Raw genomic sequence first — 25,785 nt, forward strand, 5'->3', positions numbered from 1 at the left:
TTTTCAGCCCCCTCTGGCTGAAGCAGCTTTATCAAGCAAATACTGCTGATTTTTCCCTTCTCCGCCGTATCCGTCGCGGCGTCAGCGGGATCCGGCCCCTTGGGAAGCACTTTGGGTGATGCCCTGGCTTCTCTTCCCAGGGCCTCACTCGGATGTGCCGAGCAGAATCCCCACCCCGCAACGCCAGGTTTTGGGCAAGGTGGGATTTTCTGAAATTACACAATTGCATCGATGTTTCAGGCTTTTAAACTAAAAAAAAATTTTAAAAAATCAGTATTTCTGCGCGATGCATCCAGTCCTACTCCATTTCTCTGGAAATCCCGGGACCTGGAGCCACCGGCCGGAACGTTGCATCCCTGCCTGCTCGGAGAGGGCGGCGCGGGGGAAGAACCCACCTCCCCAACCTCCGTTATCCATTTACCTTCCGAAATTGTGCTTATTCCCGCGGCCTTATGCTGTATAAACCTGTTCTTGAGCAGCCAAACCTGGTTATCCGGGATTCCCCCAACTCCCCGGCCCTCGGCAGGGCGCCGCAGCCCTGGGATGCCGGCGCCGAGGGTCTCCTTTCGGGAGCGTCGCCTGGAACCGGGCACTGAAACGCGCCCAAATCCGGTGTTTTCCTTTGGAAAGGGCCAACGTTGGGCTCTCCACTGGCTTCCAGTGATGAGCGCCCGCCCTTCGGCTGCGGGTGCCAGAGCCCTCCGCCGGCGCCGGAGCTCTGCCAGTTATAGCCGGGGTTTTTTTTTGCCGTTTCTCCCCACGAGCTGCAGGAAGGGGGTTGGCCGCAGCGCCCGGGATTTAGGTGGATCACTGGGATGCACAAACTCCATCCGACCTCCCCTGGCCGAGCCCAGGCACCTGCTGCTGCTGCTTCTTCCATGCTCCCGGGCAAACGCGGTGCCAACCGGCAGCCGGGATCCCCTCCAGGTTCGTCGCCTGTGCCAGGAAACCCCGAAACCCGCTCACCCACCCCGAGAGGACGAGGGTTTTTCTCCTGGCGCAGGAGCCGCCCATCCCTGCGGAAAAAGTCTTCTCCCTGGGAACGGCGTGTGGCTGGCTCCGGAGCCGGGGGGTAGCGGAGTCCCCGGTTCTGCCGCTGCAGCCTGAGAGCCGCATCCAGCCAAACCCCCGCAAGGCTGAACCCGTCTGGGGCGGGGGTGGACGCTTTGTCCCTCCCTATGGTGTCACCTGTGCCGGTACCGTGCTGGCACCGTGCCGGCACCTCTGCACCACCGAAGGGAATACAAGAAATCCCCAAGGCCGGTGGCGGTGGCTGTCGTAGGCACTGGAGTGCGCAGCGGTGTTTCCAGTGTCACCATGGTTCCAGCCAGGATCAAGTTGGAAATTACTGCGGGTCCAGCTGGGATCAAGTCGGGAATTGCCGAGGTCTCGGCCAACATTGAGCCGGGACTTGCCGCGGCGCAGCCATGCCTGAAGTCGGAGGCATCCCGAACTGTCACCGTCGCCTGTGGGTAGTTTTGGCAAGTTGGCACCAGCACGTCCCACACCAGGCCCTTGCTCTTCAGGATGGGCAGGATCTCGGCCCGGAGCTGGCCGCTGGCACCCTGCACGATGCCCTCCAGGTCAGTAGGAGCCCTTTGTGGTGTGGGCCAAAGCCACAAGCCGTGGTGCTGGTCCTGGAGGAAACCCATCCGCCCCTCCGGGTTGCTCTGCACCGGCGAGAGCCGGATGCCGTTGCTCTTCTCCCCTTGGAAGTCATCCACGGTGCAGATGGCCACCTTGGCCACATCCCTCCTGGCCAGCAGCTGCCGGACGGTGGCCACCAAGCTGCCCCTGGCATAGCCCCGCTCCAGCAGGTTGCTGCACGGGTGGACCAGGACCGTGGCCCCAGAGCAGTTGCCGTAGCTGCTGGCACGGCCACTGCGGTCCTCAGCCCCCACGTGCTGGATGAAGATGCTGCTCTCGACACCCTTCCGGGGGGGGACACGCAGGTGTCAGGGGACCGACCTCATCCTCATGCCCACCCCACGGTGGTCTTCCCCCCACCTGGATCCTCCTGGAGCCTCCAACGGCCGGGTGGTCCCACGCAGGGACAGGGACACGCGGCCCTGGGACCGCGGCCGATGGGAGGGTGCAGGGAGTGGGGTCGGTGTGGGAGGGGGGGGTGTGGGGATGGGGGCTGCCAAGGCATCCCTCGGGGCCTTGCGTGGGGCACAGCCACCCCGCTGTGGGGTCTCTGGGCTGCCACTGGCACTGGGGATGGCTTGGACAGGGATGGGCGCCGGCGGGGCTCCGGGAAAGGTACGGGGATCGCACTGGGACTGCACCGGGGTCAGCACCGGGATCCCTGCCATCACGGGGGTCTTGGCCACCCCGAGATCTGCTGGAGGGCCACCGTGGCAGGGGAACGAGCGACCCGGGAGGTTCCGGGAGCCCACCGGGCGGCTCCCCGACGGCGAGGCGAGGGAGCACCGGAGGCTGCTCCGACATTCCTCCCGCCGGGGACGGGCCGGGTGCGGACGGGAGGGTCTCCGCCACCCGTGACGCGGTGGGGCTGACCGCGGCCAAGGCGTGGGCTTCCCAGTGGGGAAACGCCAGCACCGCCGTGACCCGCCGCGGGCACCGGAGTCCTCCCCGCACCGCCGTGCGCCCCGCTCGCACTAGGACCCCGCGGCGCCGCAGGGCCGGGGGGCGTGGCCCACTCGGGGGGCGGGGATTCAGGGCGGGGGGCGGGACCTCCACTCCCAGAAGCCCTTTCTCCGCCGGGCCCTCCCCCTTCGGCGGCTACTCCGTAGCAGATTGGCGCAGCTGCGCCTCGGCCCCGCCCCGCCCCGCGCTGATTGGCTCCCGCGCCCGCCCATCGCCTATTCCGGTTGCTAGGCGACGCCCGCCATGGCGGTGGAAGCGGCGGCGGCGGAGCTGACGGCGCTGCTGGCTCCGGCGGCGGGCGCGGCGGCGCGGGCGGGCGCGGCGGAGGCGGCGCTGGCGCTGGCGCTGTCGGGGGACGCGGAGGGGCGGCGGCTGCTGGCGGGGCGGCCCGAGGCGCTGGCCGCCCTGCTGGAGCTGGCGGCGGGGCCGTGCCCGGTGGCGGCCCGCCGCGCCCGGGGCTGCCTGGTGAACGTGTCGGCCGAGCCGGCGGCCCGGGAGCCGCTGCTGGCCGCGCTGCCCGCGCTGCTGGAGCTGCTGCCGGACGGCGCCGCCTGCGGGGCGCTGGCCAACCTGTGCCGGGAGCGCGGCGCGGCGCGGCGGGTGCTGCGGGCGCTGCGGGAGCGCGGCCCCGGGTTGGAGCCGCTCCTCCGGGCGCTCGGCGAGCCCCGGCCGCCGCCGGAGCTCGGCCCGTTGCTCTGCAACCTCAGCCAGCTGCCCGAGGGTCGCCGCGGGCTGCTGGACCGCCGCCGGTACGGCCCCCGGGGCGGGCGGGGAGGGATGGGGGCGGCCCCGGCCCGGTGTGACCGTCCGGCTCCCCCCGCAGGTGCTCGGTGCAGCGGCTGCTGCCCTTCACGCAGTACCGGGACTCCGCCGCCCATCGCCGCGGCGTCGTGGGGGCTCTCAGGAACTGCTGCTTCGAGCACGGTGAGAGCCGCGGCACCGGGGCGCCCGACGGCACCGGGGCATCCCCGTGGTACCGGGACGCCCCATGGTACCGGGGCACCCCCGTGGCACCAGGGCACCCGACGGCACCGGGACACCTCCGTGGCACTGGGACACCTCCGTGGCACCAGCACGCCCCGGGGCACCCCGTGGCACCAGCTGCCGGGTGCGCTGCCCTCGCCTGGGGCCGAGCGGGCAGTGCCCGTGCCGCCAGCCCCACCGGGAGCCGGGGGAACCGGCTCCGGCTGGCATGGGGTTCACTGTCCCGGTGGTGCCGAGGTTTGCCTGGTGCTGGTGGCACCGGCCGGGTCTCGCCGGCGTGGGTGACAGTGAGTGGGCCGGGGGTGGGTGGGAGGCTGGGGGGCACAGCCGTGCCAGCGGATCCCCGCAGAGCGGAGGGATGCCCCACGCCTCCTGGCATCGCAGCCAGCTCTAAACAGGGAGGGGGCACGGGGACAGCTGGGTGGGGGTCTGCGCTTGGTGCCCAGTGCCATGGCATCGCTGGGCGCTGCCATTGTGGCGGGTTTTGGTTTCCTCTTTGCCAATGGAACCACCTTTATCCCAACCCACGGGTTCTTCTCGCCTTCGTCCTCCCGATCCCGCTGGCGGGGGGCACTGGGCAAGGGGCTGGGGGGGTCTGCCTGCCGCGGGGGCCCGGTGGCAGCGCCCCTGACCCCCGGCTGCCCCCAGGGCACCACGAGTGGCTGCTGAGCGAGGAGGTCGACATCCTGCCCTTCCTCCTGCTGCCCCTGGCAGGGCCCGAGGAGTTCCCCGAGGACGAGATGGAACGTAAGCGGGTGCCAGGGCTCGAGCAGTGAGGGGCTGGGGGCTGCCAGCCTGGTGCCCACCCCCTGAAGCCGTCTCTTGCCAGGGCTGCCCGCCGAGCTGCAGTACCTGCCGCAGGACAAGCAGCGGGAGGAGGAACCCGACATCCGGAGGATGCTGCTGGAAGCCATCATGCTGGTGGGTGCCCGTGGCGTGAACCGCGGCGGGGCGCAGGGCAGGGGGTCCCGGGGGTGGCAGGGTGCTCGGGGCTGCCCCAGGACGTGTCGTCTGCCGGCGGATCCGTGCTGGGAAGCCGTGACGTCCGTGCTGGATGAGCGGGCATGAGGTGGGTTGAAAACTGGCCGGGCCCAGTGGGTGGTGGCCAACACCACGAAGGTGCCCGGTGGGCAGCGGTGCGCCCCGGGGACTGGCACGGGGCCCGGTCCTGGTCAACGCTTTCATTAATGGTCTGGATGGTGGGGTAGAGCCTGCCCTCGGCGCGTTTGCAGATGGCACCGAGGTGGGGGGAGAGGCTGGCACACCAGAGGGTTGTGCTGGCATCAGAGGAACCTCCGTGGGGCACAACAAGGAGCAGGAGCGACCCCGGGCAGCAGGACCTGCGGGGGCACGATGGGCTGGACGGCGGCTCCGGTGGGCACTGCGTTGGATGTGAGCCAGCTCCGGTGGCACAGGTGGTGAACGGTGTCCTGGGCTGCATGAGGAGGGGTGCCAGCAGGCGGAGGGACCTCTGCCCAGCACTGGTGCGGCCACACTGGGAGCGCTGGGCTGCCCGGGACAAGGAGGACTGGGACATGGTGGAGAGTCTGGCGAAGGGCCACCGGGGGCACCTTGCCAATGTCTGAAAACCTGCAGGGAGGGAGCAAAGAGGAGCCAGGCTCCTTCCGGTGGTGCCCAGCGCCAGGACCCGGGGCCATGGGCACGTGCCAGGGCGCAGGAGGTCACGCTTGAACATCGGGAAACGCTTTTCTGTGGCGATGGTGCGGAGCCGCCCTGGCACAGGGCGGTGGTGGAGTCTCCAGCCTTGGACATACCGAAAAACCCGGCTGGGCACAGTCCTGGGCAGCCGGTCTGGTGGCATCCGGCGGTCCCTCCGTGCCCCGACCTGTGATTCCGCGGGTTGGGGGGCCAACGAGCTCCCCGCTGCCACCAGCCCAGGGTGAGCCGGTGTGCCGCGCTCCGGCCCCGTTCCTGCGTCGGAAGGGCTGTGCCACCGCTCCGGCGGTCAGCGCCACGCTGCCACAGCCCGTGCCCCCCGGCAGAGAGGCCGGCCAAGCCCTGCCCTGCGGCACAGTGCCAGCACCACGCTCCAGCCCGTGCCGGATGCCCTGCTCGTGCTGGACCCCCTGCCTGTGCCAGACCCCTGCCCACGCCGGACCTGTGCCCACGCCACCGCGCTGTCTGCCCCGCAGCTCACGGCCACCGCGGCCGGCCGGCGCACGGTGAGGGAGAAGGGCACGTACCTGATCCTGCGGGAGCTGCACCGCTGCGAGCCGGAGCCCGACGTGGCGGCCACCTGCGAGAAGCTCATCCAGGTGGGGAGGAAGGTCCTGGTTGGGGGGGGGGGGGTAACTCCGTCCTGCCTCATCCTCACTCTGGCCTTCCTCCCCCTGCCGGGAAAAGGTGCTGATCGGCGACGAGCCCGGCGCGGGCATGGAGAACCTGCTGGAAGTGGCGGTGCCGACGGAGCTGGAGCAGCAGCTGCAGCGCTGGGACCGCGAGGAAGAGGAGCGGTGGCGGCGGGAACGGGAGGCACGAAGCTCGGCGCCGCGCCCCGAGGAGCCGGCGCGGTGAGGGGCTGCCGGGGAGGGGGGGGTTCTCCCCATCACCCCATTCCTCCCACAATGGATTCGGGGTCCGGGGGGGGGCCCCTCACCGCGCGCAGCTCTGCTGCTGCCGCCACGGCGCAGGGATTCGGGAAGGGGGTGCCGCTGCCCGCGCCGTGCTGGGGGGCTGCCCCACAGGTGCCCCCCGCGGGCTGGACTGCCACAACGTGCCTTGTGAAATAAAAAGGGGTTCTCTTTACTGGGGGGGGGGGCTTCTCTTTACTGGGGGTCTTCTCCTTTGGGGGGAGCTTCTGCTTCATGGGGGGGGCTTCTCCTTCATGGGGGGCTTCTCCTTCCCCGTTGGGGAGCAGAGGGCGATGCTGGGGTTTGGGGGGTCGCCAGTGCGCCCCACTGCCCGCAGCAGCCCCCCCGCAGTGAGCTCCTGGGGTGGGGGGGGGGGGGTCGCGCATGCGCAGTGCCGGGCAGCTCCGCCAGGGGGCGCCGGTGGCGCGTTCGCGCCACCGGCGCCCCCTGGCGGAGCTGCCCGGCACTTGCGCATGCGCACAACCCACCGCCAGCAGCGAGGGGCGGCGCCTTTACAAAGGGGGCGTGTCCCTCGCCCAGAGGGGGCGTGGCCAAAAAGGGGGCGTGGCCACAACACCCGGAAGCGCCGCGTCCCGGTGCGGCGGCGCTTCGCGGGGACGGGCACCGGGCGGGGGGGGGGGGGCGGCGGCGGCTCCGGAGCTGGGTACCGATGGGAGCGGCGCTCGGGCCGGGGGTCTCCCGCCTACGAGGGTCCCCGCGGCCGCTGTAGAGCGGTTCCCGCCCCGGTCGGCGTTTTTTTCCGGTGCGTTCTCCGTGAAAACCGAGGCAGCGCGTAAAAATAGGTTCCGCGGGGACCCCCCGCTGCGGGACGGAGGGAGCTGCCGGCCGCCTTCCGCTGGGGAGGCTGGAAACGCGGAGCATGGCGGAGTCACGGATAAAACGTGAGTACCGGAGCGGGCGGGGGGCTTCGGTGCACCGGCCCCGCGAGGGGGGGGGGGGGGGAGTCGCCTTCCGTCGGTCGCAGCCCCCGTTCCCCTCGGGCTGCTCGTTCTGCCCAGTTTCAGCGGCTCTCCGGTCGGACTGGGACGGGGGGGCGGCTCTCCGGTCGGACCGGGAGTAGGGGTGGGGGGGGGGCGGCTCTCGGCGCTCGGTAATTCCCTGCCCTAGAAAACGCGAATTGCGTAAGCTCCAGCAGCGTCCCAGCGTCCAAACTGGTGTAAACCCTTGTGCATTCCCGAAATTAATCCCGGCCAGGTCGGAAATGAATTTCTTTTTTTTTTTTTTTTTTTTAAGGCAATAAAGAATTTTCTGGTTTAATTAAGCCACCGGGAAGGGGCGGGAGCAGGGATGGGCTTCAGCGGCAGCACCGGGTCGCGTTGGCTTTAACGGGACCGTGGGACAAACGTCTCCACCACCCCCAAAAAATGAAAACCCCCAAAGTGGGCGTCTTTCGGCTGCGGGCTGGGTGGGAGCCATGGGGAAGGGCGGGTGGGACACGAGGACGGGCGGGCACGAGGACAGGCGGGCACGAGGACGGGCAGACACGAGGATGGGCATCTCCTCCTGGCCTGGAGGGCATGGGCCACAGCAGGAAGGGAAGGGCTGAGGGATGCCATCACCCTCCTGGTGCCACCCTCAGTGATGGCCACCGACGCGGTCGACGCAGCCCGGTGTCCCCTCGGGGCCGGGCACCCCCACGTGAAGGCGCGTCCTGGGGCGAGGGGCCGTGGCGTCGCAGAGGCCACGCGCCGGCGCTGTCCCCGCAGCGCTCTGCCGGCTCTGAAACTAATTAACCTTATTACGCCGAAGGCCCCGATGAGGAAGGCTCCGCAGTCGCGATGAGGCTCTCGGAGCAGAGTCCTTGGCTGCTGGGGGGGAGGGGGCCGCTCCGGTGGGCTCCGTCCCTCTGCCCGCGGCCGCGTCGGCCGTTGGGGCGGTGTTTTTGGCAGGAGCCCGTCACCTCGGGCGGCGGAGGGTGCTGTGCGTGGGGCTGGGGCCAGGATGAGGACCACCATCACCAGTGCTCCCGCAGCTGGTTGGTGTGGCTGGAGGGATGGGAATACCAGAGAGGACTTTGTAGGTGCCCCATCCCTGGCAGTGTTCCATCCCAGGTTGGATGGGGCTTGGAGCAACCTGGTGTAGTGGAGGGTGTTCCTGCCCATGGCAGGGGGGTTGGAACTGGATGGTCTGTGAGGTCCCTTCCCACCCAAACCATTCCAGGATTCCATGATTCTATCAGCTCTTAACTGACGGCATCCGCTCACCCTTGTAGAGCCTCATCTGCTGGTGGGATCCAGCAGCACGACCGCGATGGCCATGGGGCTTCTTCCAGCTCCTGACCCTCAAGGATGTGTCCTTGGTGGGTCCCACGTCACGTCAACCCTGTGGAAGTTCCCCGCTGGTGCCGGTGCCCGGCTGTGCGGCATATCCCACCCCCGGTGCTGCTGCCCAGCCCTGGTCCAAAATCTCCGGTGTAATAAATCCCTCCTTCTCCTGCTCCCGCGAGAAACCTTGGAGCCGAGTTCACCTTGGCTCCGAGGCTGGCGCGGCGCTGAGCGGTGTCTGGGGAGTCTCCAGTAAAAAACTGGTGAGACACCCAGCGTGGCTTGTAGGGCGAGGGTGGGGGAGCCTGTGGGGAGCAGGGAAGGGCTGGTGTGGGGTGGCTCCCAGTTAAAGGTGAGTTCTCCTGGGTGGCGAGCCCAGCGGAAAGGGTTTCGGTGGGTGCCCGTCGAGCGGGAAGCGAAAAGGCCAGTGGAAGGGTGGGTGGAAACGCACAGAGGCTCTTCTTCTCCTGCCCGTGGTGGCCCAGCAGGTGTCAGGGTGTGCAAAATCCCTGCTACTTGCCTGTCTCGCTCAGGGCTTGCCACGACCTTGATGGATGCCACGACAGATAAGGACCCGCTGGTCCAGGAGCAGATCTACAACGCTCTGTGCTACCTGGGGGAGTCCGAGCCGGAGGAGATCCTCAACTCCTGTGACGAGTACCTCCGGCAGCACGACAAGGTGGGGGTCTGCTCTGCGTGATCCGGGGAACGCCGGCGGGGTGGGAAGTGGTTCCTGGTGGCTCAGGGCTGTCGGCTCTGTTGGCAAGCAAGGGAGATGCCTGGGAGGATCTGGGCTAGAAGAGTGGTGGGCCAGCAGGCTGAGAGTCATGGGAACATGGAATGGGTTGGGTGGGAAGGGACCTCATGGACCACCCAGTTCCAACCCCCCTGCCATGGGCAGGGACACCCTCCACTGCACCAGGTTGCCCAAAGCCCCATCCAGCCTGGCCTGGAACACTGCCAGGGATGGGGCAGCCACAGCTTCTCTGGGCAACCTGTGCCAGTGCCTCAGCACCCTCAGAGGGAAAAATTTCTCCCTCAGATCCCATCGAAATCTCCCCTCTCCCAGTTTAAAGCCATCACCCCGTGTCCTGTCACTCCACACCCGTGTCCAAAGCCCCTCTCCAGCTTTCCTGGAGCCCCTTTAGGCACTGGGAGGTGCTGGAAGGTCTCCCCGGAGCCTTCTCTTCTCCAGGCTGAACAGCTCCAACTCTCCCAGCCTGTCTCCAGAGCAGAGGTGCTCCAGCCCTCGGAGCATCTCCGTGGCCTCCTCTGGCCCCGCTCCAGCAGCTCCATGTCCTTCTGGTGTTGGGGACCCCGGAGCTGAAGGCAGCACTGCAGGGGGGTCTCACAGAGCAGAGCAGAGGGGCAGAATCCCCACCCGACCTGCTGCCCACGCTGCTCTGGGTGCAGCCCAGGGCACGGGTGGCTTTCTGGGCTGCCGGCGCACGGTGCCAGCTCATGTTGAGCTGCTCATCCACCAGCACCCCCAAGTCCTTTTCCTCAGGGCTGCTCTCCATCCATCCATTGCCCCGACCATCCATGTCCAGTCCAAGGCGCTGGAGTTGAGGTGAAGAAACGGCCATAATGTGCTGTTGTGGATGAGAAACGGAGTAAAACTGGTGAAGTTTCCAGTGTGGTCCAAGTCGTTGCCTTTTTCTGTGCGAGCCGGTCCCTTGCCGGGCATCTTGCAGCTGGGACAGCTCTGGGACACACCAGTTCCACTCGCCCCGGGGCTCGCCCGTGCTCAGCGTGTCTGACCGGCCGCTTTCTCCCTCCCTTTCAGCTGGCCTACCCGCACCGGGTGATCATCCTGAAGGCGATGGAAACGGTGGTGAAGAACAACATCGCCCTCTTGGACAAGAGCACGGTGAAGGTGGTCATCTTCCTGGCGTCTAATGAGATGACCAAGTCCAAGGTATGACCTGAAGGCTCCGGCGCCTCCCGTCGTTGTTCCTGACCGGGCTCTTTCTGCCCGTGATGCCGTCGTCACGGTAAACGCCTGGGGCTGCCCCGGGGATGGCAGTTACTGGGACCCCTTTCGTGGAAGGGCAGGGCTGGTTAGACACCATCTTCTGGACTCGGGGTGGTGGAGGGGGTAGCGGGTGGGCTGCGTTCCCCTCTCTGGGGAGAGACGAGGGTGGTTTGGCTGGTGGTTTCCTTCCAGCACGGCATGCGCAGGCGGCTCAATAAAACCGGGATGCTGACAGGGACCTGGAGAGGCAGGAGGGTGGGAGGGCAGGAAGGGGGCAGCGCCTCGAGGGGCTGCAGGTCCACAGAGGGGTAAGATGACACATCTGTGTCTCGAGCCCGTTGTTCATCCCGCCCTGCGCCATCCCCCGCGGCGTTCGGAGCCGGGCACGACGCGTGGCACAGCCTCCCGAGGGGAGACTGCGTGTCGCCCTGACACGGTTCCCTGCATCCGTGCCAGGAGGTGATCCGGGACTGGCAGCAAGCCGCCAGCAGCGTCCTGGTGGCGGTGGGGCAGCGCTTCATCAACAAGGTGATGGAGGAGGTGCTCACCAAGTTCCAGCCGGGCATCCTGCCGCACTACTTCGTCGTGCAGACGTTTGCGAACCTCTCCGTGTCCAACGGTGAGTTGGCGACTGGCCGCCGCGCCGCGTCGGAAAGGGCCGTGGAAGCGCGGGGTGGGATTTGGGAGTTATGCTTCACGCTGTGCCCGGGTAGCTCCGCGGTGGGGCACCTCCGTGGCATCCTGCCCTCTTCAAACCAAACGAGCTTCTCGGGACCTCGCAGCTCAGGCTCGATGCTGCGAAACCATCGAGGCGTTTGCCCGGCAAAGTGACTCGGCGGTGGAACGCACCGGAAAACCAGCAGTACGGCGAGAAGGAGCGCTGTCGGCGGTGCCCGGCACGTGCCTGGCAGTGCCCGGAGCTCAGAGGAGCCGAGTCCCTGGAAAAATGGGTTTCACAGCTCAACTGAATCTCTTTGAGATGTTTGCTGCCTAAAAGCAGCAGGGACCGGAGCTGCCTGGCCCTTGTCCTTAGAGAATTCCCCGCTGGGCTCATGTTTCCAGCCATCCCAGAAAGACCGGGATTAAAAATGATAATTCTGGGATGGCACTCCTGGAAAGAAGCCTGGCTACGGAAAGATCCGCCGGTGCCAGCGGCACGTGGGACGTAGCCTACAGCTCCCAGCTCCGAGAAACCGTTGTGGGCATCAGGGGCTCCCAGGAGCGAGCTGCCGGCGCAGCCAGTGCCCACCCGGGGCTGTTGGCATCGCTCATGCGGCAAAATCGGGATCCTGGCTGCGGCGAGCCGGGCTCCTTCAGGTGCCCCCCGGCACGGATCCTGCTGGGTCCGTGCCCCGCGTAGGCTGGGGCGGCCGCGGAGCGGCACGCGCGCGTTCGCCGCCAGTGAGCGTGTCCTGCTTCCTTCCCAGTGTTCGGAATGGTGCCTTTTCTCAACTCCATCCTCGGGACGATGCTGCCCATGCTGGGCATGGCCAAGCAGGACCACATGAAGTCCGTCTTCTGCTACGGTAAGGATTCCCTGGATCTTCTGAGGCTGCGGGGATTGCGGGTGTGTTGTGGGAGACTTCTTCCTTTCCCTGGAAAAGGAGGGATGCGGATGGGGGCTGGAGGGCTGGCTCGGATGGGCTTTCCTGAGTATCTGGGAAGAGGGACTGGGCTGGCTCTGGGGAGGGATGGATAGCTGTCAGCTCCAGCTCACTGGGATCCAGTGAAAGTCCTCCTCCCTCTCCCAGCTGACCCCGGTCACTCCCGTTCCGAAGCCCGTTGCTTCTATCAGTTGTTACATCCTATTTTGGATCAAAATGAAGATCGAGGTGAAGCAAATAGACTTGTGATGTAGACATGCTGGTGGATACTGGTTGCAATGCTACTGGGCATAGAAATAAATATAATTCCGCTTAAGCGGATCGTGGTTTACAGCTCTGGAAGCTCGACGTGTTTTGGACGCTACCTGATACTTATTTTAAAATTCTTGGTGGTAAATGGTGTATTTCTCTGCAGGTAAAAAAAAATCTACCTGTTTTCCACCAAACTTAAATTATTGTGTACCCTGAACTGCAAAACTCACGTGGCTTCGGCGCGCTCAGCATCAGAAGAAGTAACGCTGTCAAACAGCGGGAGGTGGGATATTGCAGGATATGAGCAAGTGTAGGAAAAACACTAGAGCCATCGGAACAGGAGATTTTTATTTTTTTTTTTTAATAATGTAGCTAGAGTAGACCTGTGAATTTTGGTTAGAGGTCTCACTATGGTATATCCCTGTTCACTGCCAGGAAGCTGGAGGTGCACTTAAAACACGTACAGGAATAATTGAGTTAAGTTTTCATTAATTTATGGTCTGGGCTGTTTGAATTTCAGGGAGTGTTTCTGTTCTACGCCGGCTGACTTCAGAGGGAGTAGAAGCAAGAACCAGTTTTGCTCATCTCTATAGATTCCACTCAGTATTTAGGAATTTTATTGATTATAATTTAGGTAACCAGTGCCTAAGTTAAGTCTAGAAAGGCATGCAGTGAAATTTGGCTGCAAAAAATAGTTTTGAACGATGGTACTTCTTTAGTAAAGTCGTTTTAAGGGTTAACATCAGCTCGTTAATGCTGAGTACCGGTGCCCTTCGCTTCCTCCTCTGGGAAAGAGGATGTGGATGCTCCAGAGTCAGGTCGAGGTGAGCGGACTGGTGGGATGCGCTACCGGAGACCCTCTTACAAACCGGGCCACCACGAACCTGGCACCGCGCTCGGAATCGCGTGGACGCCGGGACGCCGCCGCGCCGGCTCTCGCCCGAGCCGCTTCCGTAATTCTGGCGAGCCGGGTTCAGGATGTGGCACTTGTGGCGTGCGCCAGGGTGTCACGGGGCTCCCTCCTCGTGACGCCCTCCTGCCGCCGCGCGTGCCGTAGCTCGGTGGTCCCTCGGGCTCCAGCCGGAGCCGATCCACCCTCCCGTGGACGCGGTGGCCCGGCGCGGCGCGGCTCCTGGCCCGAGTTGCGTTTTGTTCAGCGGTGGGATGCTCTCCCAAGCACGGGGTCTCGGATGCGCGGGATGAGAAGCGACGGCCTCGTTAGTATCCGGCGGGATCCGCAGGGTTTGTGGTTTTCTTTCCGTCGCTGGGCACAAACAAAAGGTGGTGAGGGGGAGCTGAGGTTCAAGGGCTCCAGCAGATACGGTGGGAGCTGCTGGAGCGCACTGGTGCCGTCGCTCTTATCTCTTCTGATACCGACGTCCAAGGCTTGGGAATGCCGACGCGGCTCAGCGCGTCCGGGGAGGAGTGGGAGGCTGGGAGCTGCCGGGATGGATGCAGGGCGGCGCTCGGCGCCGTCGGTTTCTCCTGGAAACAGTGAGGTTTGTGTCTGAGCTCGTTCCTGGGATCCGCCGCAGCCCTACGGCGGTTTTCCGCTGTCGGACACGAAGGGCTCCTTCGTGGAGCTCGTCCTGTTACGCTGAGCTCAAAGCAAGAACGTGCCGCTCTCGAGCTGCCTCCGTGCAGGTGCCGGCTTTCCCCTTCGGCGCTTCCAGGGATCGGCCTTCAGCTCCCCGCGTGGTCCAGAGAAACGCAGCGTCCCGGCTCCGCACGTGTTCATAGAATCACAGAATCCTGGAATGGTTTGGATTGGAAGGGACCTCAGAGACCACCCAGTTCCAACCCCCCTGCCATGGGCAGGGACACCCTCCACTACACCAGGTTGCCCAAAGCCCCATCCAGCCTGGCCTGGAACACTGCCAGGGATGGGGCAGCTTCTCTGGGCACCCTGTGCCAGTGCCTCAGCACCCTCAGAGGGAAGAATTTCTTCCTCAGATCCCATCGAAATCTCCCCTCTTCCAGTTCAAAGCCATCACCCCGTGTCCTGTCACTCCACACCCGTGTCCAAAGCCCCTCTCCAGCTTTCCTGGAGCCCCTTTAGGCACTGGGAGGTGCTGGAAGGTCTCCCCGGAGCCTTCTCTTCTCCAGGCTGAACAGCCCCAACTCTCCCAACAGAACGTGCGGAAAAGCGGGCCGAGGGCTGGGGCACGGGTGGACGTGCCTCCCCGGACCCTCCTGAGAGCACGAGGAGGCCACACGTGGATGTTGGGCTGCCAGCAGGGGATGTCCCATCCCTGGCAGCTGCCTGCTGCCAGTGGGGCCCGGCTGCCCGCGAAACGCGGAAGGCATCACCTGCCAGCATGCAGGATTTCTGGCTCCGTATGGTTTCTGTATAATTTTTTGCCAAAGTTTTCAATAACTGGAAGGTGGACGGGGTGCCTCTGGAGTCAGCACATCCGTGCGACATGGGCAGGTCTTTTTGGGGCAGTTTTGCTCTTCCAGGGCTGCCCAGGGCAGAGGGACAGGGACAAGGAGGTGCTGGATCGTTCCACGGAGGTTGGTCTGGGCTGAACGCGGTGATGGAGAGGCGGATGTGGGGACGTGATCCCAGTTTTCCCACTCCAGAGGAGCCGGCGAGGTGCCGCTGTCTGACTCGGGAGCGGTGCTGCCCTCGGCGGCCCCGCTGGAGGGAAGGGAACGAGCTTCCCAGCTGTGGCTTGAAACCTGGGGGGCTGGACTAGCTATTTCCCCCGGCTCCTGGCTACCAGATTTTTTTAAAAAAGACAGAAAACAACAAAAAAAGGTAAAGCCAGGCGTACCGTTGCCCATCACCCTCGCATCCGCCTGCCTTACAGCTGGGGAGGGATCTCAGGTGATATTTGTGGCAAAACGTTCCCTTTTGTCCCGGCAAACTGCTCGCAGGAGGTTCGGGAGGGCTGGCTTCTGACTGCAGCCTGGAGCTGGAGGGAAGATGGGGTCTGGATGTCACCGTGGGATCCGAGATGGGGTCTGGATGTCACCGCGGGATCCGAGATGGGGTCTGGATGTCACCGCGGGATCCGAGATGGGGTCTGGATGTCACCGTGGGATCCTGAGATGGGGTCTGGATGTCACCTGTGGGATCCGAGATGGGGTCTGGATGTCACCGTGGGATCTGAGATGGGGTCTGGATGTCACTGTGGGATCCGGGATGTCACTGTGGGATCCGAGATGGGGTCTGGATGTCACTGTGGGATCTGAGATGGGGTCTGGATGTCGCTGTGGGATCTGAGATGGGGTCTGGATGTCACCGCGGGATCCGAGATGGGGTCTGGATGTCACCGTGGGATCTGAGATGGGGTCTGGATGTCACCGCGGGATCCGAGATGGGGTCTGGATGTCACCGCGGGATCCGAGATGGGGTCTGGATGTCACCGTGGGATCTGAGATGGGGTCTGGATGTCACTGTGGGATCCGGGATGTCACTGTGGGATCCGAGATGGGGTCTGGATGTCACTGTGGGATCCGAGATGGGGTCTGGATGTCACCGTGGGATCCGAGATGGGGTCTGGATATCACCGTGGGATCCAGAATGATGCTGAGTGTGACGGGGTGAGCTGGGGACCATCCCGCCCCCTCCGAGGTGGGCATCGATGGGGATTCACCCCTTCTGCCCAAATTGCAGCCAGACGCTCCCTGCTGTGGATGGTTTCTCAGCAGCACCAGCTCCTGCGGCATCGGACCCTCGGGCTGGTGGCCCGTCATCCCTCTGTCCCTCCGAGCCCTTCCCGTCTGAGCCATGGGGGGCAGGTTGGGGGGTCTCTGCCCCCCCTGTTGAGGACAGCAGGGCTTAGCTCCGAGGGCGAGGGGCTCTTCCAGCGGGCAGGGCAGTGCCGGCGGCGCTTCTCTTGCGTGCCGGCGGCGAGGGCGAGGAGGCACGTGATTGAAATGATCCGGCTTCGGTATGAGGTCGTGGAGTGACTCAGCATCTCTGATCCTGCCGGGTTGGAAATAAACATCTGCCGTAGGCGAGGAGGCAGCGGGGGCTGAGCAACCCCTGCCAGGTCAGCCTGGCATGCAGCCGAGGGGTCCCAGGCTCCTTCCTCCTCCTCTTCCTCCTCCTCCTGCGGGAACCTGCTTCCTCCTCCGGATGCGATAACATGGGGGCATCGTGCTTGGCACCAGGACCTGGAGAGCCAGCATGTCCCCGAGTCGTCTCGCGTCCTTGGTGGCCACGTTGGCCTCTCGGACCCATTGGCACGTGGGATCGGGCGTCACCGGGCTGCGGAGTCCCCAGCTGATAGTGTGGGCACTGGTCTGGCGGTACCAGGCACCGGTTGTGCCGGCAACGCCGTGCTCCTCCGTCTGCTGCCGCGATCTCACCGTAGGGAAACCTCCTCCCCAGGGCACCAGGGTGGAATGTGGCTTGTGAGGTCTCCCTCTCCGGAGGCTCAGGAGCGGGGCTGCCGTGCCGGGGGACGGGGATGCTCAGGGGTATCCCATGGGCACAGCGGCCCCTTCCCCGGGGTGCTGCTGTAGGACCACCCGCAGGAGCCGTCCTTCTCGAGCAGGAGAGATGAGCTCGTCCTGGGCCGGCTGCTCCGGGTGGCCCCGTTTGAGCCGGGGCTTGGACTCTGCCCCTCGCAGGTCCCACTCCGGCGCTCGCTGGCCCGTGGCGATGCCGGTGGCCATGACTGCTCCCTCCATTAGGAAACAGCTAGCGAAGGGCCAGGAGGCTTGGAGAGCCTGGCTGTGCCCGAAGGGGTGAAGGGAGGGAGCACGTGGGTGCCCCTGGCAGCACGGGGAGGGAAAGCGGGGTCCGTCCGTGTGCGCCCCGGTGCCTGGGGGTCCCGGGGATGGGGCTGGAAGGAGCTGAGGGACGGGCAGACGGGTGCGCTGGGGCTGTGGGGCAGCTGGGGTGGCCAGGCTGGGCTTGTGGAAGGCTGGTACGGCGACGCTGCGTGGGCAAAGCTGCCCGGCGTGCCAGCAGCCTGCCTGCCACGTCTGCGTTGGGCAGCAGCCCGAGTCGGTTCGTGCTGAGCATCTGGAGCAGCGTCCCGCACCGGAGCTCCTGGAGCTCGGGAGCCTTTCCGGTGCGCTCCGCTGTCGGGTAACTCCAGTAAAACTGGGAGAATGTCTGCAGCCCTCGGGAGCTGTCGGCTGGGACCTGCTCCTGGCGTTAGGGGGTCCCTCGGCTGCCCCAGGGACCCTGCAAAGCCTTGGAGGAGCCCATCAAGCCGGGGCGAAGGCTCCCTTGGCCAGGGGGAGGTAGAGGATGGGTGTCCCAGCGGTTTCCAGCCGAGCCCGGCGCCCGAGCCGGGACACGAGCCCTTACGCAGACGCCGGTCCGACGCGCAAGTGGGAAAACAAGACGTGCTCCCGGCGCAGCGCGAGTGGCCCCGGGACCGGGCGAACTCGTCCAGGTGCGGCGCGCTGGCTCGCCCGCGGCTGGGAGGCTGCAATTCTTGGCCGCCCGACCTGCTGGCGAGCGCGTCGGGGTATCCCGCGTGGCAGAGCCGCGCTCCCGCAGGTCTCGGGAGTTGGTTGGATCAACCCCGGCCCAGGCAGCGCAAAGCAGCGTGTGTCTCTGGCGTGGCTACCGGCCAGGATCCCTGGTAGCCAGGGCACCTCTCGGGAAGTCTCTCAGCGTGCCAGGGAGAGTCCTGGTGCATCTGCTCTCCCTTGAGAGGCTGCCCAGGAAAACAGCACGTCGACCATCTGCTTTTTCGGAGGGGCTAAAACAAACACTGTCTTGTGCGCGTCGGGAAAAATCTAACCGCGCGTTCTGCCCGCCAGCTCTGCAGCACTTCAGCGAGAGCATCCAGGAGTACTTGGCCAACTTGGACAAGGCCCCCGACCCCACGGTCAGGAAGGACACCTTCTCCAACGAGATCTTCAGCGCATACGAAGTGCTCTTCAACAGCTGGCTGCAGCACCGCGAGGCCAAGGTGCGGGCGCGGGGCACGGCAGGACCTCCCGGGAGGGTTGTTGGTCCGACGTCGGCATCGCGGCATCTCCCCCGTCCCCTTTCGTAAGGACGTGCCCCCAAAAGAGTAAAGCCCCCGGGTCTGATTTAGGGTTGGATGCTTTTCTCCTCGCGCCCTGTTCCCTCCATCCTCGTGTCCCGTACGTAACGGGTCGCTTGCTCCCCCAGCGCCGTCTCCGTGCCGGAGAGCGGAGCGTGGGGCGCTGGCGCAGCCCTTTGGGGAACGGTCCGGGCATATGCCACAGCTGGGAGGTGGCCGGCCAGGTTTTGTCCTCTGCAGCCGTGGGTGACGTGTGTAGGTGTCCCCCTTCCCTGCTGAGCACCCTTTGCGCTTAGCCTGCCGGGACGCTGTCCCTGCCTCTGCGCGGAGCCCCCTGGAAGCATCAGGAAGAGCAGCTCCGTAGCAGCGCGGCGACTGTTAACGCACGACCTCTCCCAGCAGCTGAGACTGGCCGTGGTGGAGGCGATGGGACCTATGAGTTACCTGATGCCCAGCGAAAAGCTGGAGGAGCAGCTCCCTAAGCTGATTCCAGGCATCCTCGCCCTCTACAAGAAGCACACGGAGGCCTTCTACATATCCAAGGTGAGCGGCGATGAGTGCTGGCGGTGGGGGCTGAGGACCCGTCCCCAGCCCTGTTGACTGGGAGCCTTGCTGGGTATAGGGTGGGTAGAGTATCTCTTCCCACCAGCCACGGTTTGGGCAGTGGCTCGGCGGTGCCGGAAGGATGTTGAGCTGCTGAGCCCCATGCCAGGCTCCCTCTTGCTACTGAGCCCAAGCCTCGGGTGGTCGTCCCCAGTGATCTAGAAGGATGGAGTGGGCTGCAGCCCATCTCTGCTGCTGTCTCCTGGCACCGTGCCGTGTGCCTGGTTCTTGCCCAGAGAGGTGGTGGATGCTCCGTCCCTGGAGACGTTCAAGGCCAGGTTGGACAAGGCCCTGAGCAACCTGATCTAGTTGGAGATATCCCTGTTCCTTGCAGGGGGGTTGGACTAGATGACCTTTGAAGGTCCCTTCCAGCCCTGACCATTCTATGATTCTCGCCGCACACCCAGCCGTGGCTCGCAGCGGCCAGCGTGCCTCTTCGTGGACTCGTGCCTCTTCCTGGCCTCGTGCAATGGCACTGGGGGAAGAGGCAGCTCTTGGGAATGCCCAAGCTGTGTCCCACATGGAAGATGGGTCATGCCGCTCGCTGCCGCCGTGGTGGGCGCTCTCCTTGGGCTGGCATAGCACGGGGGTCCCGATCCTCCCTCCTCCTCTGGAGCCCAAGCGTTTTCCCGGTGCTAACCGCAACCTGGTCTCTTGCTGAGCAGAGCCTCTGCCAGATCCTGGAAGCTTCCGTCAACATCGGCAGCCGCAGCCTGGACGTGCAGCTGGATTCTCTCCTGGGCACCCTGCACCCCCAGGTAAGGGCTGGGCAGAGCGCGGCCAGGAAGGGCTGACTTGTTGGGAAGAGGTTCCAGCGGTCCCAGCTGGGTGACGGGGCACGTTTAAACACCAGAGGAGTTTGCCCCATCCGTGGCAGTGTTCCAGGCCAGGCTGGATGGGGCTTTGGGCAACCTGGTGGAGTGGAGGGTGTCCCTGCCCGTGGCAGGGGGGTTGGAACTGGGTGGTCTGTGAGGTCCCTTCCCACCCAAACCATTCCAGGATTCTATGATTCTATAGGAGCCCGTGGCTCCTGGGTGGGCACCTCGTTCCCAAGTGGTCTCCCTGAGATGGGTGAACCTGCTACGAGCGCGGGCAGAGCTCTGCTCGGAGCGACCGTCCCACCACCCCGTGCCGTGGGACGCTGTCACCCGCCAGCCCGGGGCTTTGTCTGTCCCGAATCTCGGCACGGCGCCCGTGCCGAGCGCAGCGCCGGGGCTGGGTCTGCAGCCTGCCGGCGCCTCTTCCCGGGACACGTCCTTAACGGCAGCTCTTTCTCCGGCAGATTTGTGCTCCTGCGGATCCGTCTGTCCCCCTGACTGTTAAAAATCACACCGAGGTTCTGCGATGCTTCACCGTCCTGGGTAAGGGCTGCCGCGGCGTGGCTGTCCCGCAGCCCGCCGTGCCCGCCGGTCAAAGCCCTCGGAGGGGTCTGGGACGTCCTGTGCCATGGCTGGCGGTTTTCCTGGTGCTTTGTGGTCCTCTCCAAGGAATTCTGTGTGGTGGATGGAGGGGTTTATTCCCCATGCTCTCAGCTGGTCAAAGTCCTTGGAGAGGTCTGGGATGTGCTGCACCATGGCTGATGTTTTTCCTAGGTCTGATCCCCTCCAAGGGGTTCTGCGTGGTGGGTGGAGGAGTTTGTTCCTCCATCCAGGAGCTGGACGGAGCCAGCTCCATCTACCTTCGTTGCTCCAGGTGGAGCTGGAGATAGAATCATAGAATCGTTAGGGCTGGAAGGGACCTTCAAAGGTCATCTAGTCCAACCCCCTGCAAGGAACAGGGATAGATGGTTCCCCCTGGTCTCAGACGGGCTTGGGGGATGTCATGGACGTTTCTTAGCCACGTGGGGAGACTGGAGAGGGAAGGGTGGTGGTTTATGTCCTGGCTCTAGCCCGTGGCATCAGGCATGTGGAATGTGTGCCCGTAGAGGCTGGCACCCAGGGAGACCGTTGCTTGCTGGGGCTCTTTGAGGAGCGTGGGGCCAGCTCCGCTCCCCTCAGACCTCACCATCCCCTTCCAGGGACCTTCCCAAAGGTGCCTGGCACAGTTCCCAAGGTTTCCTCAGGGCTTTTGGAGCTCTACCAGCCTGCTGAGACCTCTCCAGGAGCTGGGTTCCGCAGCGTGCCGTGCCTGCGGTCAGGGGTCGTTTTATTTTGGGGCTCATCCCGACCCCTCGTTGCTGCACCTCGTGTACAGGGAATGCCATCGTCGCTGCGGGTGACCGCGCGCGTCCGGAGCGCAGGAGGGTCCCCGTGGCCGGGTCGAGCAGGAGATGGGGGCTCACCTACAGCTTAAACGCTCCCAGCCTCCGTCTCCCCCCGATTTGGGCTCTCCTCTCCGAGCGGCTGTGCCAAAAAACCAGAGCAGGAGCGTGAGAAGCTGCTGCTGAGTCACGGGCGGGCGATGGCCCTTTCTTGCCAGCCCTGGGCAAGGCAAACCCGCAGCCCAGCTGCCTCTTCCCAAACCATCTCCAGGTTGCCCGGCCTCGGAGCAGCCCGTCCCTCCCCAAACCCGCCTCCCGAGCACCCACCAGTGCCGCTCCGATGCCGGCGTGCTTTTATTTTCAACACTCAAAATGTTTTGGCAGCCGGGGCGGCGCTCGTCGGAAGGTGTGATTTAAACTCCGTCGGTTCCCTGGAGAGCACAGGGAATTTGCTGGAAGCGCCCGAGAAAAGCTCCGGTCTGGGCAGGAGCAGCAGGCCGGGCCGGTTAGCCGGGCTCGCGGCGCGCCGCCGGGAGCGGGGAAGGAGCGGCGCTTCCCAATCTCCCGCTGGTTTGGTGCAGCAGGCAAAGCCCTGCCACGTGTAGCCGGCGCGTGGGGATGTTCGGGGCGGGATGCCCCCCCGTGTCAGGGATGCGGTGCCCCCATCCCAAATCTTCGGGCTGGGTGCCCTCCCCGGGGTGACATGTGCCCGTGACGGTCAGTTTGGCTCCAGTGTGTGCCCGTGATGGCCCGTCTGGCTCCAGCGTGTGCCCATGACGGTCGGTCTGGCTCTGGTGTGTGCCCGTGACGGTTGGTTTGGCTCCGGTGTGTGCCCGTGATGGTCCGTCTGGCTCCGGCGTGTGCCCGTGATGGTCGGTCTGGCTCTGGTGTGTGCCCGTGACGGTTGGTTTGGCTCCGGTGTGTGCCCGTGATGGTCGATCTGGCTCCGGCACGTGCCCGTGATGGTCGATCTGGCTCCGGCACATGCCCGTGATGGTCGGTCTGGCTCTGGCGCGTGCCCATGATGGTCCGTCTGGCTCCAGCATGTGCCCGTGATGGTCGACCTGGCTCTGGTGCGTGCCCGTGATGGTCGATCTGGCTCTGGTGTGTGCCCATGACGATCGGTCTGGCTCTGGCGTGTGCCCATGATGGTCGGTCTGGCTCTGGCGTGTGCCCATGATGGTCCATCTGGCTCTGGCGCGTGCCCATAACGGTTGGTTTGGTGCCCGCAGCCTGCTCGTTCCCTGACCGCGTGCTGGCCTTCCTCCTCCCGAAGCTGGAGAGCAGCAACGAGAGGAGCCGCGTGGGAACGCTCCTCATCATGAGGCAGATCATCAACAGCGCCCGTGAGTACCGGGGCGGCTCCCGGCCGCGCTCCCTGTCGGGATCCCGGAGCAGGAAGGCGTGGAGGGGCTTTCTCCTTCCTGCGATGGGTCCCTTTGTCCATGAGCCCCCTCGTTCCCCTCCTGGGACGTGGGATGAGGAGGTGAGCCCATCCTTGGCTGCAGGGTTAGGGAGAAGGAAGCTGGTCTGGTGCCCTGGCCAGCTGGGAAGGGGGGCAAAGGACCAGGTTGCCCAGAGAAGCTGTGGCTGCCCCATCCCTGGCAGTGTTCCAGGCCAGGCTGGATGGGGCTTTGGGCACCCTGGTGTAGTGGAGGGTGTCCCTGCCCATGGCAGGGGGGTTGGAACTGGGTGGTCTGTGAGGTCCCTTCCCACCCAAACCATTCCATGATTCCATAAGGGACGGAGCTTTCCCTGTCGGGGAAGGGGAATGTTTGGGATCAGCAGCTGTGTCCTTGACAGCTCAAGAGCATCACCGAGCCTCAGAGCCCGTCTCCTTTTTTTTTTTTCTTGTTTTTCAGCCTCGCAGATGGAGATTAAAAAGCCCTTTATTATCTCGTCCATGAAACTTCCTCTGCAAGACAGCAGCAACAAGGTGAGCGGAGCTTCCGCTCCCCCGCGGGATACTGCAGGGGGTTTCTGGGGTGCTCTGCACGGCCGTGCCCCCCACCCTCTGCCAGCCCAGCTGTCCTCTGCCACCTCCTCCGCTTGCTCCGCTCTCTCCTGGCTGGAGTTTTGGCAGTTCCGCTGCCCCGTGCGGTGCCAGAGCCCAAACCCCGTTGAAGGGCTGAATGTGAGACCCATAATAACGTTCCCTGCTGCCGAGGAGGAGGAGGAGGAGGAGGAGGTGTCGAAGGGCAGCGGTGAGGAGGACCCCGCAGCAGCAAGAACCCCCCACCCCGCTCGCAGCTTCCCCCTGCGCCCCGCACCGATGCCGGTGCCGCTGCTCTGCCCGTGCAGGTGAAACGGGCCGTGGTGCAGGTGATCAGTGCCATGGCTCACCACGGCTACCTGGAGCAGCCCGGCGGGGAGGCCATGATGGAGTTCCTCGTCCGCCAGTGCGCCCTTCCCTCGGATGCGGTAAGCGCGTCCGGGTGGGATAAAACTCCGAAGGAAAGGTGCCCAGGTGGGACTTGGCAGGTCCCTGGCTGCGGCTGCGCGCGTCTCGGGCTCCCCACCCACGTCTCCGGTCGCGCAGCGCGTCCTGCGGAGCTCTGCCATCCCTCTGCCCGCCGCTGCCCGCAGCGGGGAGGTGCGGCTGGCAGAAGCCTGCGGCGGTCGCTTCGCTTCGCCTGCAGCCTCGCCGGACCCTCAGCCCTCCCCAGGGCAGCCCCTGCTCCAGGACCAAAGTGCCCAAACCCCCTGTCCCCCCCCAGTTCTGCCCGCGTGCAGGCTGCCCACCTCGGACCCTCGGGACGTCCCCCTTGCCCCAGCCCTCGCACGGTGGCACCGCAGCTTCCTGCCCTTCTTCCCCCACCCCGACGGTGCGTTGTGGTTCCTGCCTCTGGAGCAAGGAGGAGCTGGGGCAAACCTCAGGAGCGGGAGGGACACTGCCAGGGCAGCTGTCCCAGGACACCAGCTGGGCTGTGGGGGCTGCGCTGGCCGGACCTCCGTCTCCTGCCCACTCCGTGCCCACCGTGGAGCCAGGCTGGGTCAGGGTCAGCTCCCGTACGTGGGGGCCTGGCTGCCTCCGGCCCCGCTCATCCAGAGGGGCTGCAGAGACATGGATGCAGCGAAACCCACCCTTGGCCTCATCCCTTTCCGCCTCAAAGAGGGGCAGGGGCGATGGTTTGGGCTGCAGGAGCTCCATGGGTACAGCTGGAGATGGGACATGAACCGGGAGGCTTTCGGGTTCTGCCCTTTCTTCCCGGCGTGCCGTTTGCCCAGCGTGCCATGTGCCCAGCGTGCCTTTAGCCTGGCATGCCGTGTGCCCGGTGTGCCGTTAGCCCGGTGTGCCGTTAGCCCGGTGTGCCGTTAGCCTGGCATGCCGTGTGCCCGGCGTGCCGTTAGCCCGGTGTGCCATGTGCCCAGCGTGCCGTGTGCCTGGTGTGCCGTTTGCCCGGCGTGCCATGTGCCCGGCGTGCCTTTAGCCTGGCATGCCATGTGCCCGGTGTGCTGTTAGCCTGGCGTGCCATGTGCCCAGCGTGCCTTTAGCCTGGCGTGCCGTGTGCCTGGCGTGCCGTTAGCCCGGCGTGCCATGTGCCCAGCGTGCCTTTAGCCCGGCGTGCCATGTGCCCGGCGTGCCGTGTGCCCAGCATGCCGTCTCGACGCGCGTTCGCCGAGGGGGTTACCCGGAGCTGCTCCCAGCCCTTTCCCTCTCTTCCAGCACCCCAAAAAGCAGCCGCTGGATGCCGATGACCTCACTAGCGACAGCGTCCAGAGCATCAGCGTCAACACGCTCTTCCTCCTCAGCACCACCGTTGACAGGATGAACAACGTGAGTCAGCGCAGTCGTCTCCACCTCCGGGGTGGCCGGTGCTGGCCCCGGGGCCACCGTCCGTGCACTGTGGGTCCCGCACTGCCCTTGGCACAGCCCGTGCGACGTGCAGGGTGCCCCATGTGCCAGGTGGGATGGGGTCGTCACCACTCCCAACCCTTGTAGGAGCTATTGCCACCGTCCCTGTCCCTCCGAGAGTGGGGCAGAGGTTTGGTTTGGGAAGCCGTCCTCCCCCACCACCCACCCGTACCCTCCCCGTGAGCTTCTCTAAGGCTGGAGCAAGGTGGTGGTGGAGGTGTCAGTTCAAGATGGACATGGAGCTGCTGGAGCAGGGCCAGAGGAGGCCACGGAGATGCTCTGAGGGCTGGAGCACCTCTGCTCTGGAGCCAGGCTGGGAGAGTTGGGGCTGTTCAGCCTGGAGAAGAGAAGGCTCCGGGGAGACCTTCCAGCACCTCCCAGTGCCTAAAGGGGCTCCAGGAAAGCTGGAGAGGGGCTTTGGACAAGGGCGTGGAGTGACAGGACACGGGGCGATGGCTTTGAACTGGAAGAGGGGAGGTTTCGATGGGATCTGAGGGAGAAATTCTTCCCTCTGAGGGTGCTGAGGCACTGGCACAGGTTGCCCAGAGAAGCTGTGGCTGCCCCATCCCTGGCAGTGTTCCAGGCCAGGCTGGATGGGGCTTTGGGCAACCTGGTGCAGTGGAGGGTGTCCCTGCCCATGGCAGGGGGGGTGGAACTGGGTGGTCTGTGAGGTCCCTTCCCACCCAACCCATTCCATGATGCTCCCGGCAGGTTCTGTGGCCGTACCTCCTGGAGTTTGTGACCCCGATCCAGTTCACCAACGCCCTGACCCCGCTCTGCAAGAGCCTCATGTATTTGGCCATGAAGAAGCAAGAGGAAGGAGAAAACCCGTCCCTTATCCGCTACGACCTGAACGGTCGGT

At 65.1% G+C, this 25,785-nt stretch overlaps 2 protein-coding genes across 2 annotated transcripts in view; both read left to right on the plus strand.

Annotated features, from left to right (window-relative positions):
- The first annotated feature begins 2,853 nt into the window (after positions 1 to 2,853).
- HGH1 (HGH1 cochaperone) lies at positions 2,854 to 6,129 on the plus strand. Its single transcript, XM_086630827.1, has 6 exons — positions 2,854 to 3,359; positions 3,434 to 3,534; positions 4,243 to 4,341; positions 4,424 to 4,515; positions 5,748 to 5,870; positions 5,959 to 6,129. The coding sequence occupies exons 1-6, from the start codon at positions 2,854 to 2,856 to the stop codon at positions 6,127 to 6,129; spliced, it is 1,092 nt and encodes a 363-aa protein (XP_086486953.1).
- A 753-nt stretch (positions 6,130 to 6,882) lies between these two features.
- The window catches only part of MROH1 (maestro heat like repeat family member 1), a 51,092-nt gene continuing 32,189 nt past the window's right edge, over positions 6,883 to 25,785 (plus strand). Inside the window, exons 1-14 of the mRNA XM_086630828.1 lie at positions 6,883 to 7,087; positions 9,004 to 9,149; positions 10,257 to 10,388; positions 10,902 to 11,064; positions 11,873 to 11,971; positions 18,035 to 18,186; positions 18,667 to 18,807; positions 19,533 to 19,625; positions 20,150 to 20,228; positions 22,300 to 22,413; positions 22,930 to 23,003; positions 23,369 to 23,488; positions 24,735 to 24,845; positions 25,635 to 25,779. Coding sequence (XP_086486954.1) covers positions 7,066 to 7,087; positions 9,004 to 9,149; positions 10,257 to 10,388; positions 10,902 to 11,064; positions 11,873 to 11,971; positions 18,035 to 18,186; positions 18,667 to 18,807; positions 19,533 to 19,625; positions 20,150 to 20,228; positions 22,300 to 22,413; positions 22,930 to 23,003; positions 23,369 to 23,488; positions 24,735 to 24,845; positions 25,635 to 25,779 — 1,591 coding nt within the window. The 5' untranslated portion in view covers positions 6,883 to 7,065. The remainder of the gene's footprint in view (positions 7,088 to 9,003; positions 9,150 to 10,256; positions 10,389 to 10,901; positions 11,065 to 11,872; positions 11,972 to 18,034; positions 18,187 to 18,666; positions 18,808 to 19,532; positions 19,626 to 20,149; positions 20,229 to 22,299; positions 22,414 to 22,929; positions 23,004 to 23,368; positions 23,489 to 24,734; positions 24,846 to 25,634; positions 25,780 to 25,785) is intronic.

The sequence above is a fragment of the Tauraco erythrolophus genome, unplaced genomic scaffold, assembly GCF_009769465.1.
Source record: "Tauraco erythrolophus isolate bTauEry1 unplaced genomic scaffold, bTauEry1.pri scaffold_52_arrow_ctg1, whole genome shotgun sequence".
NCBI classification, from domain to species: domain Eukaryota; kingdom Metazoa; phylum Chordata; class Aves; order Musophagiformes; family Musophagidae; genus Tauraco; species Tauraco erythrolophus.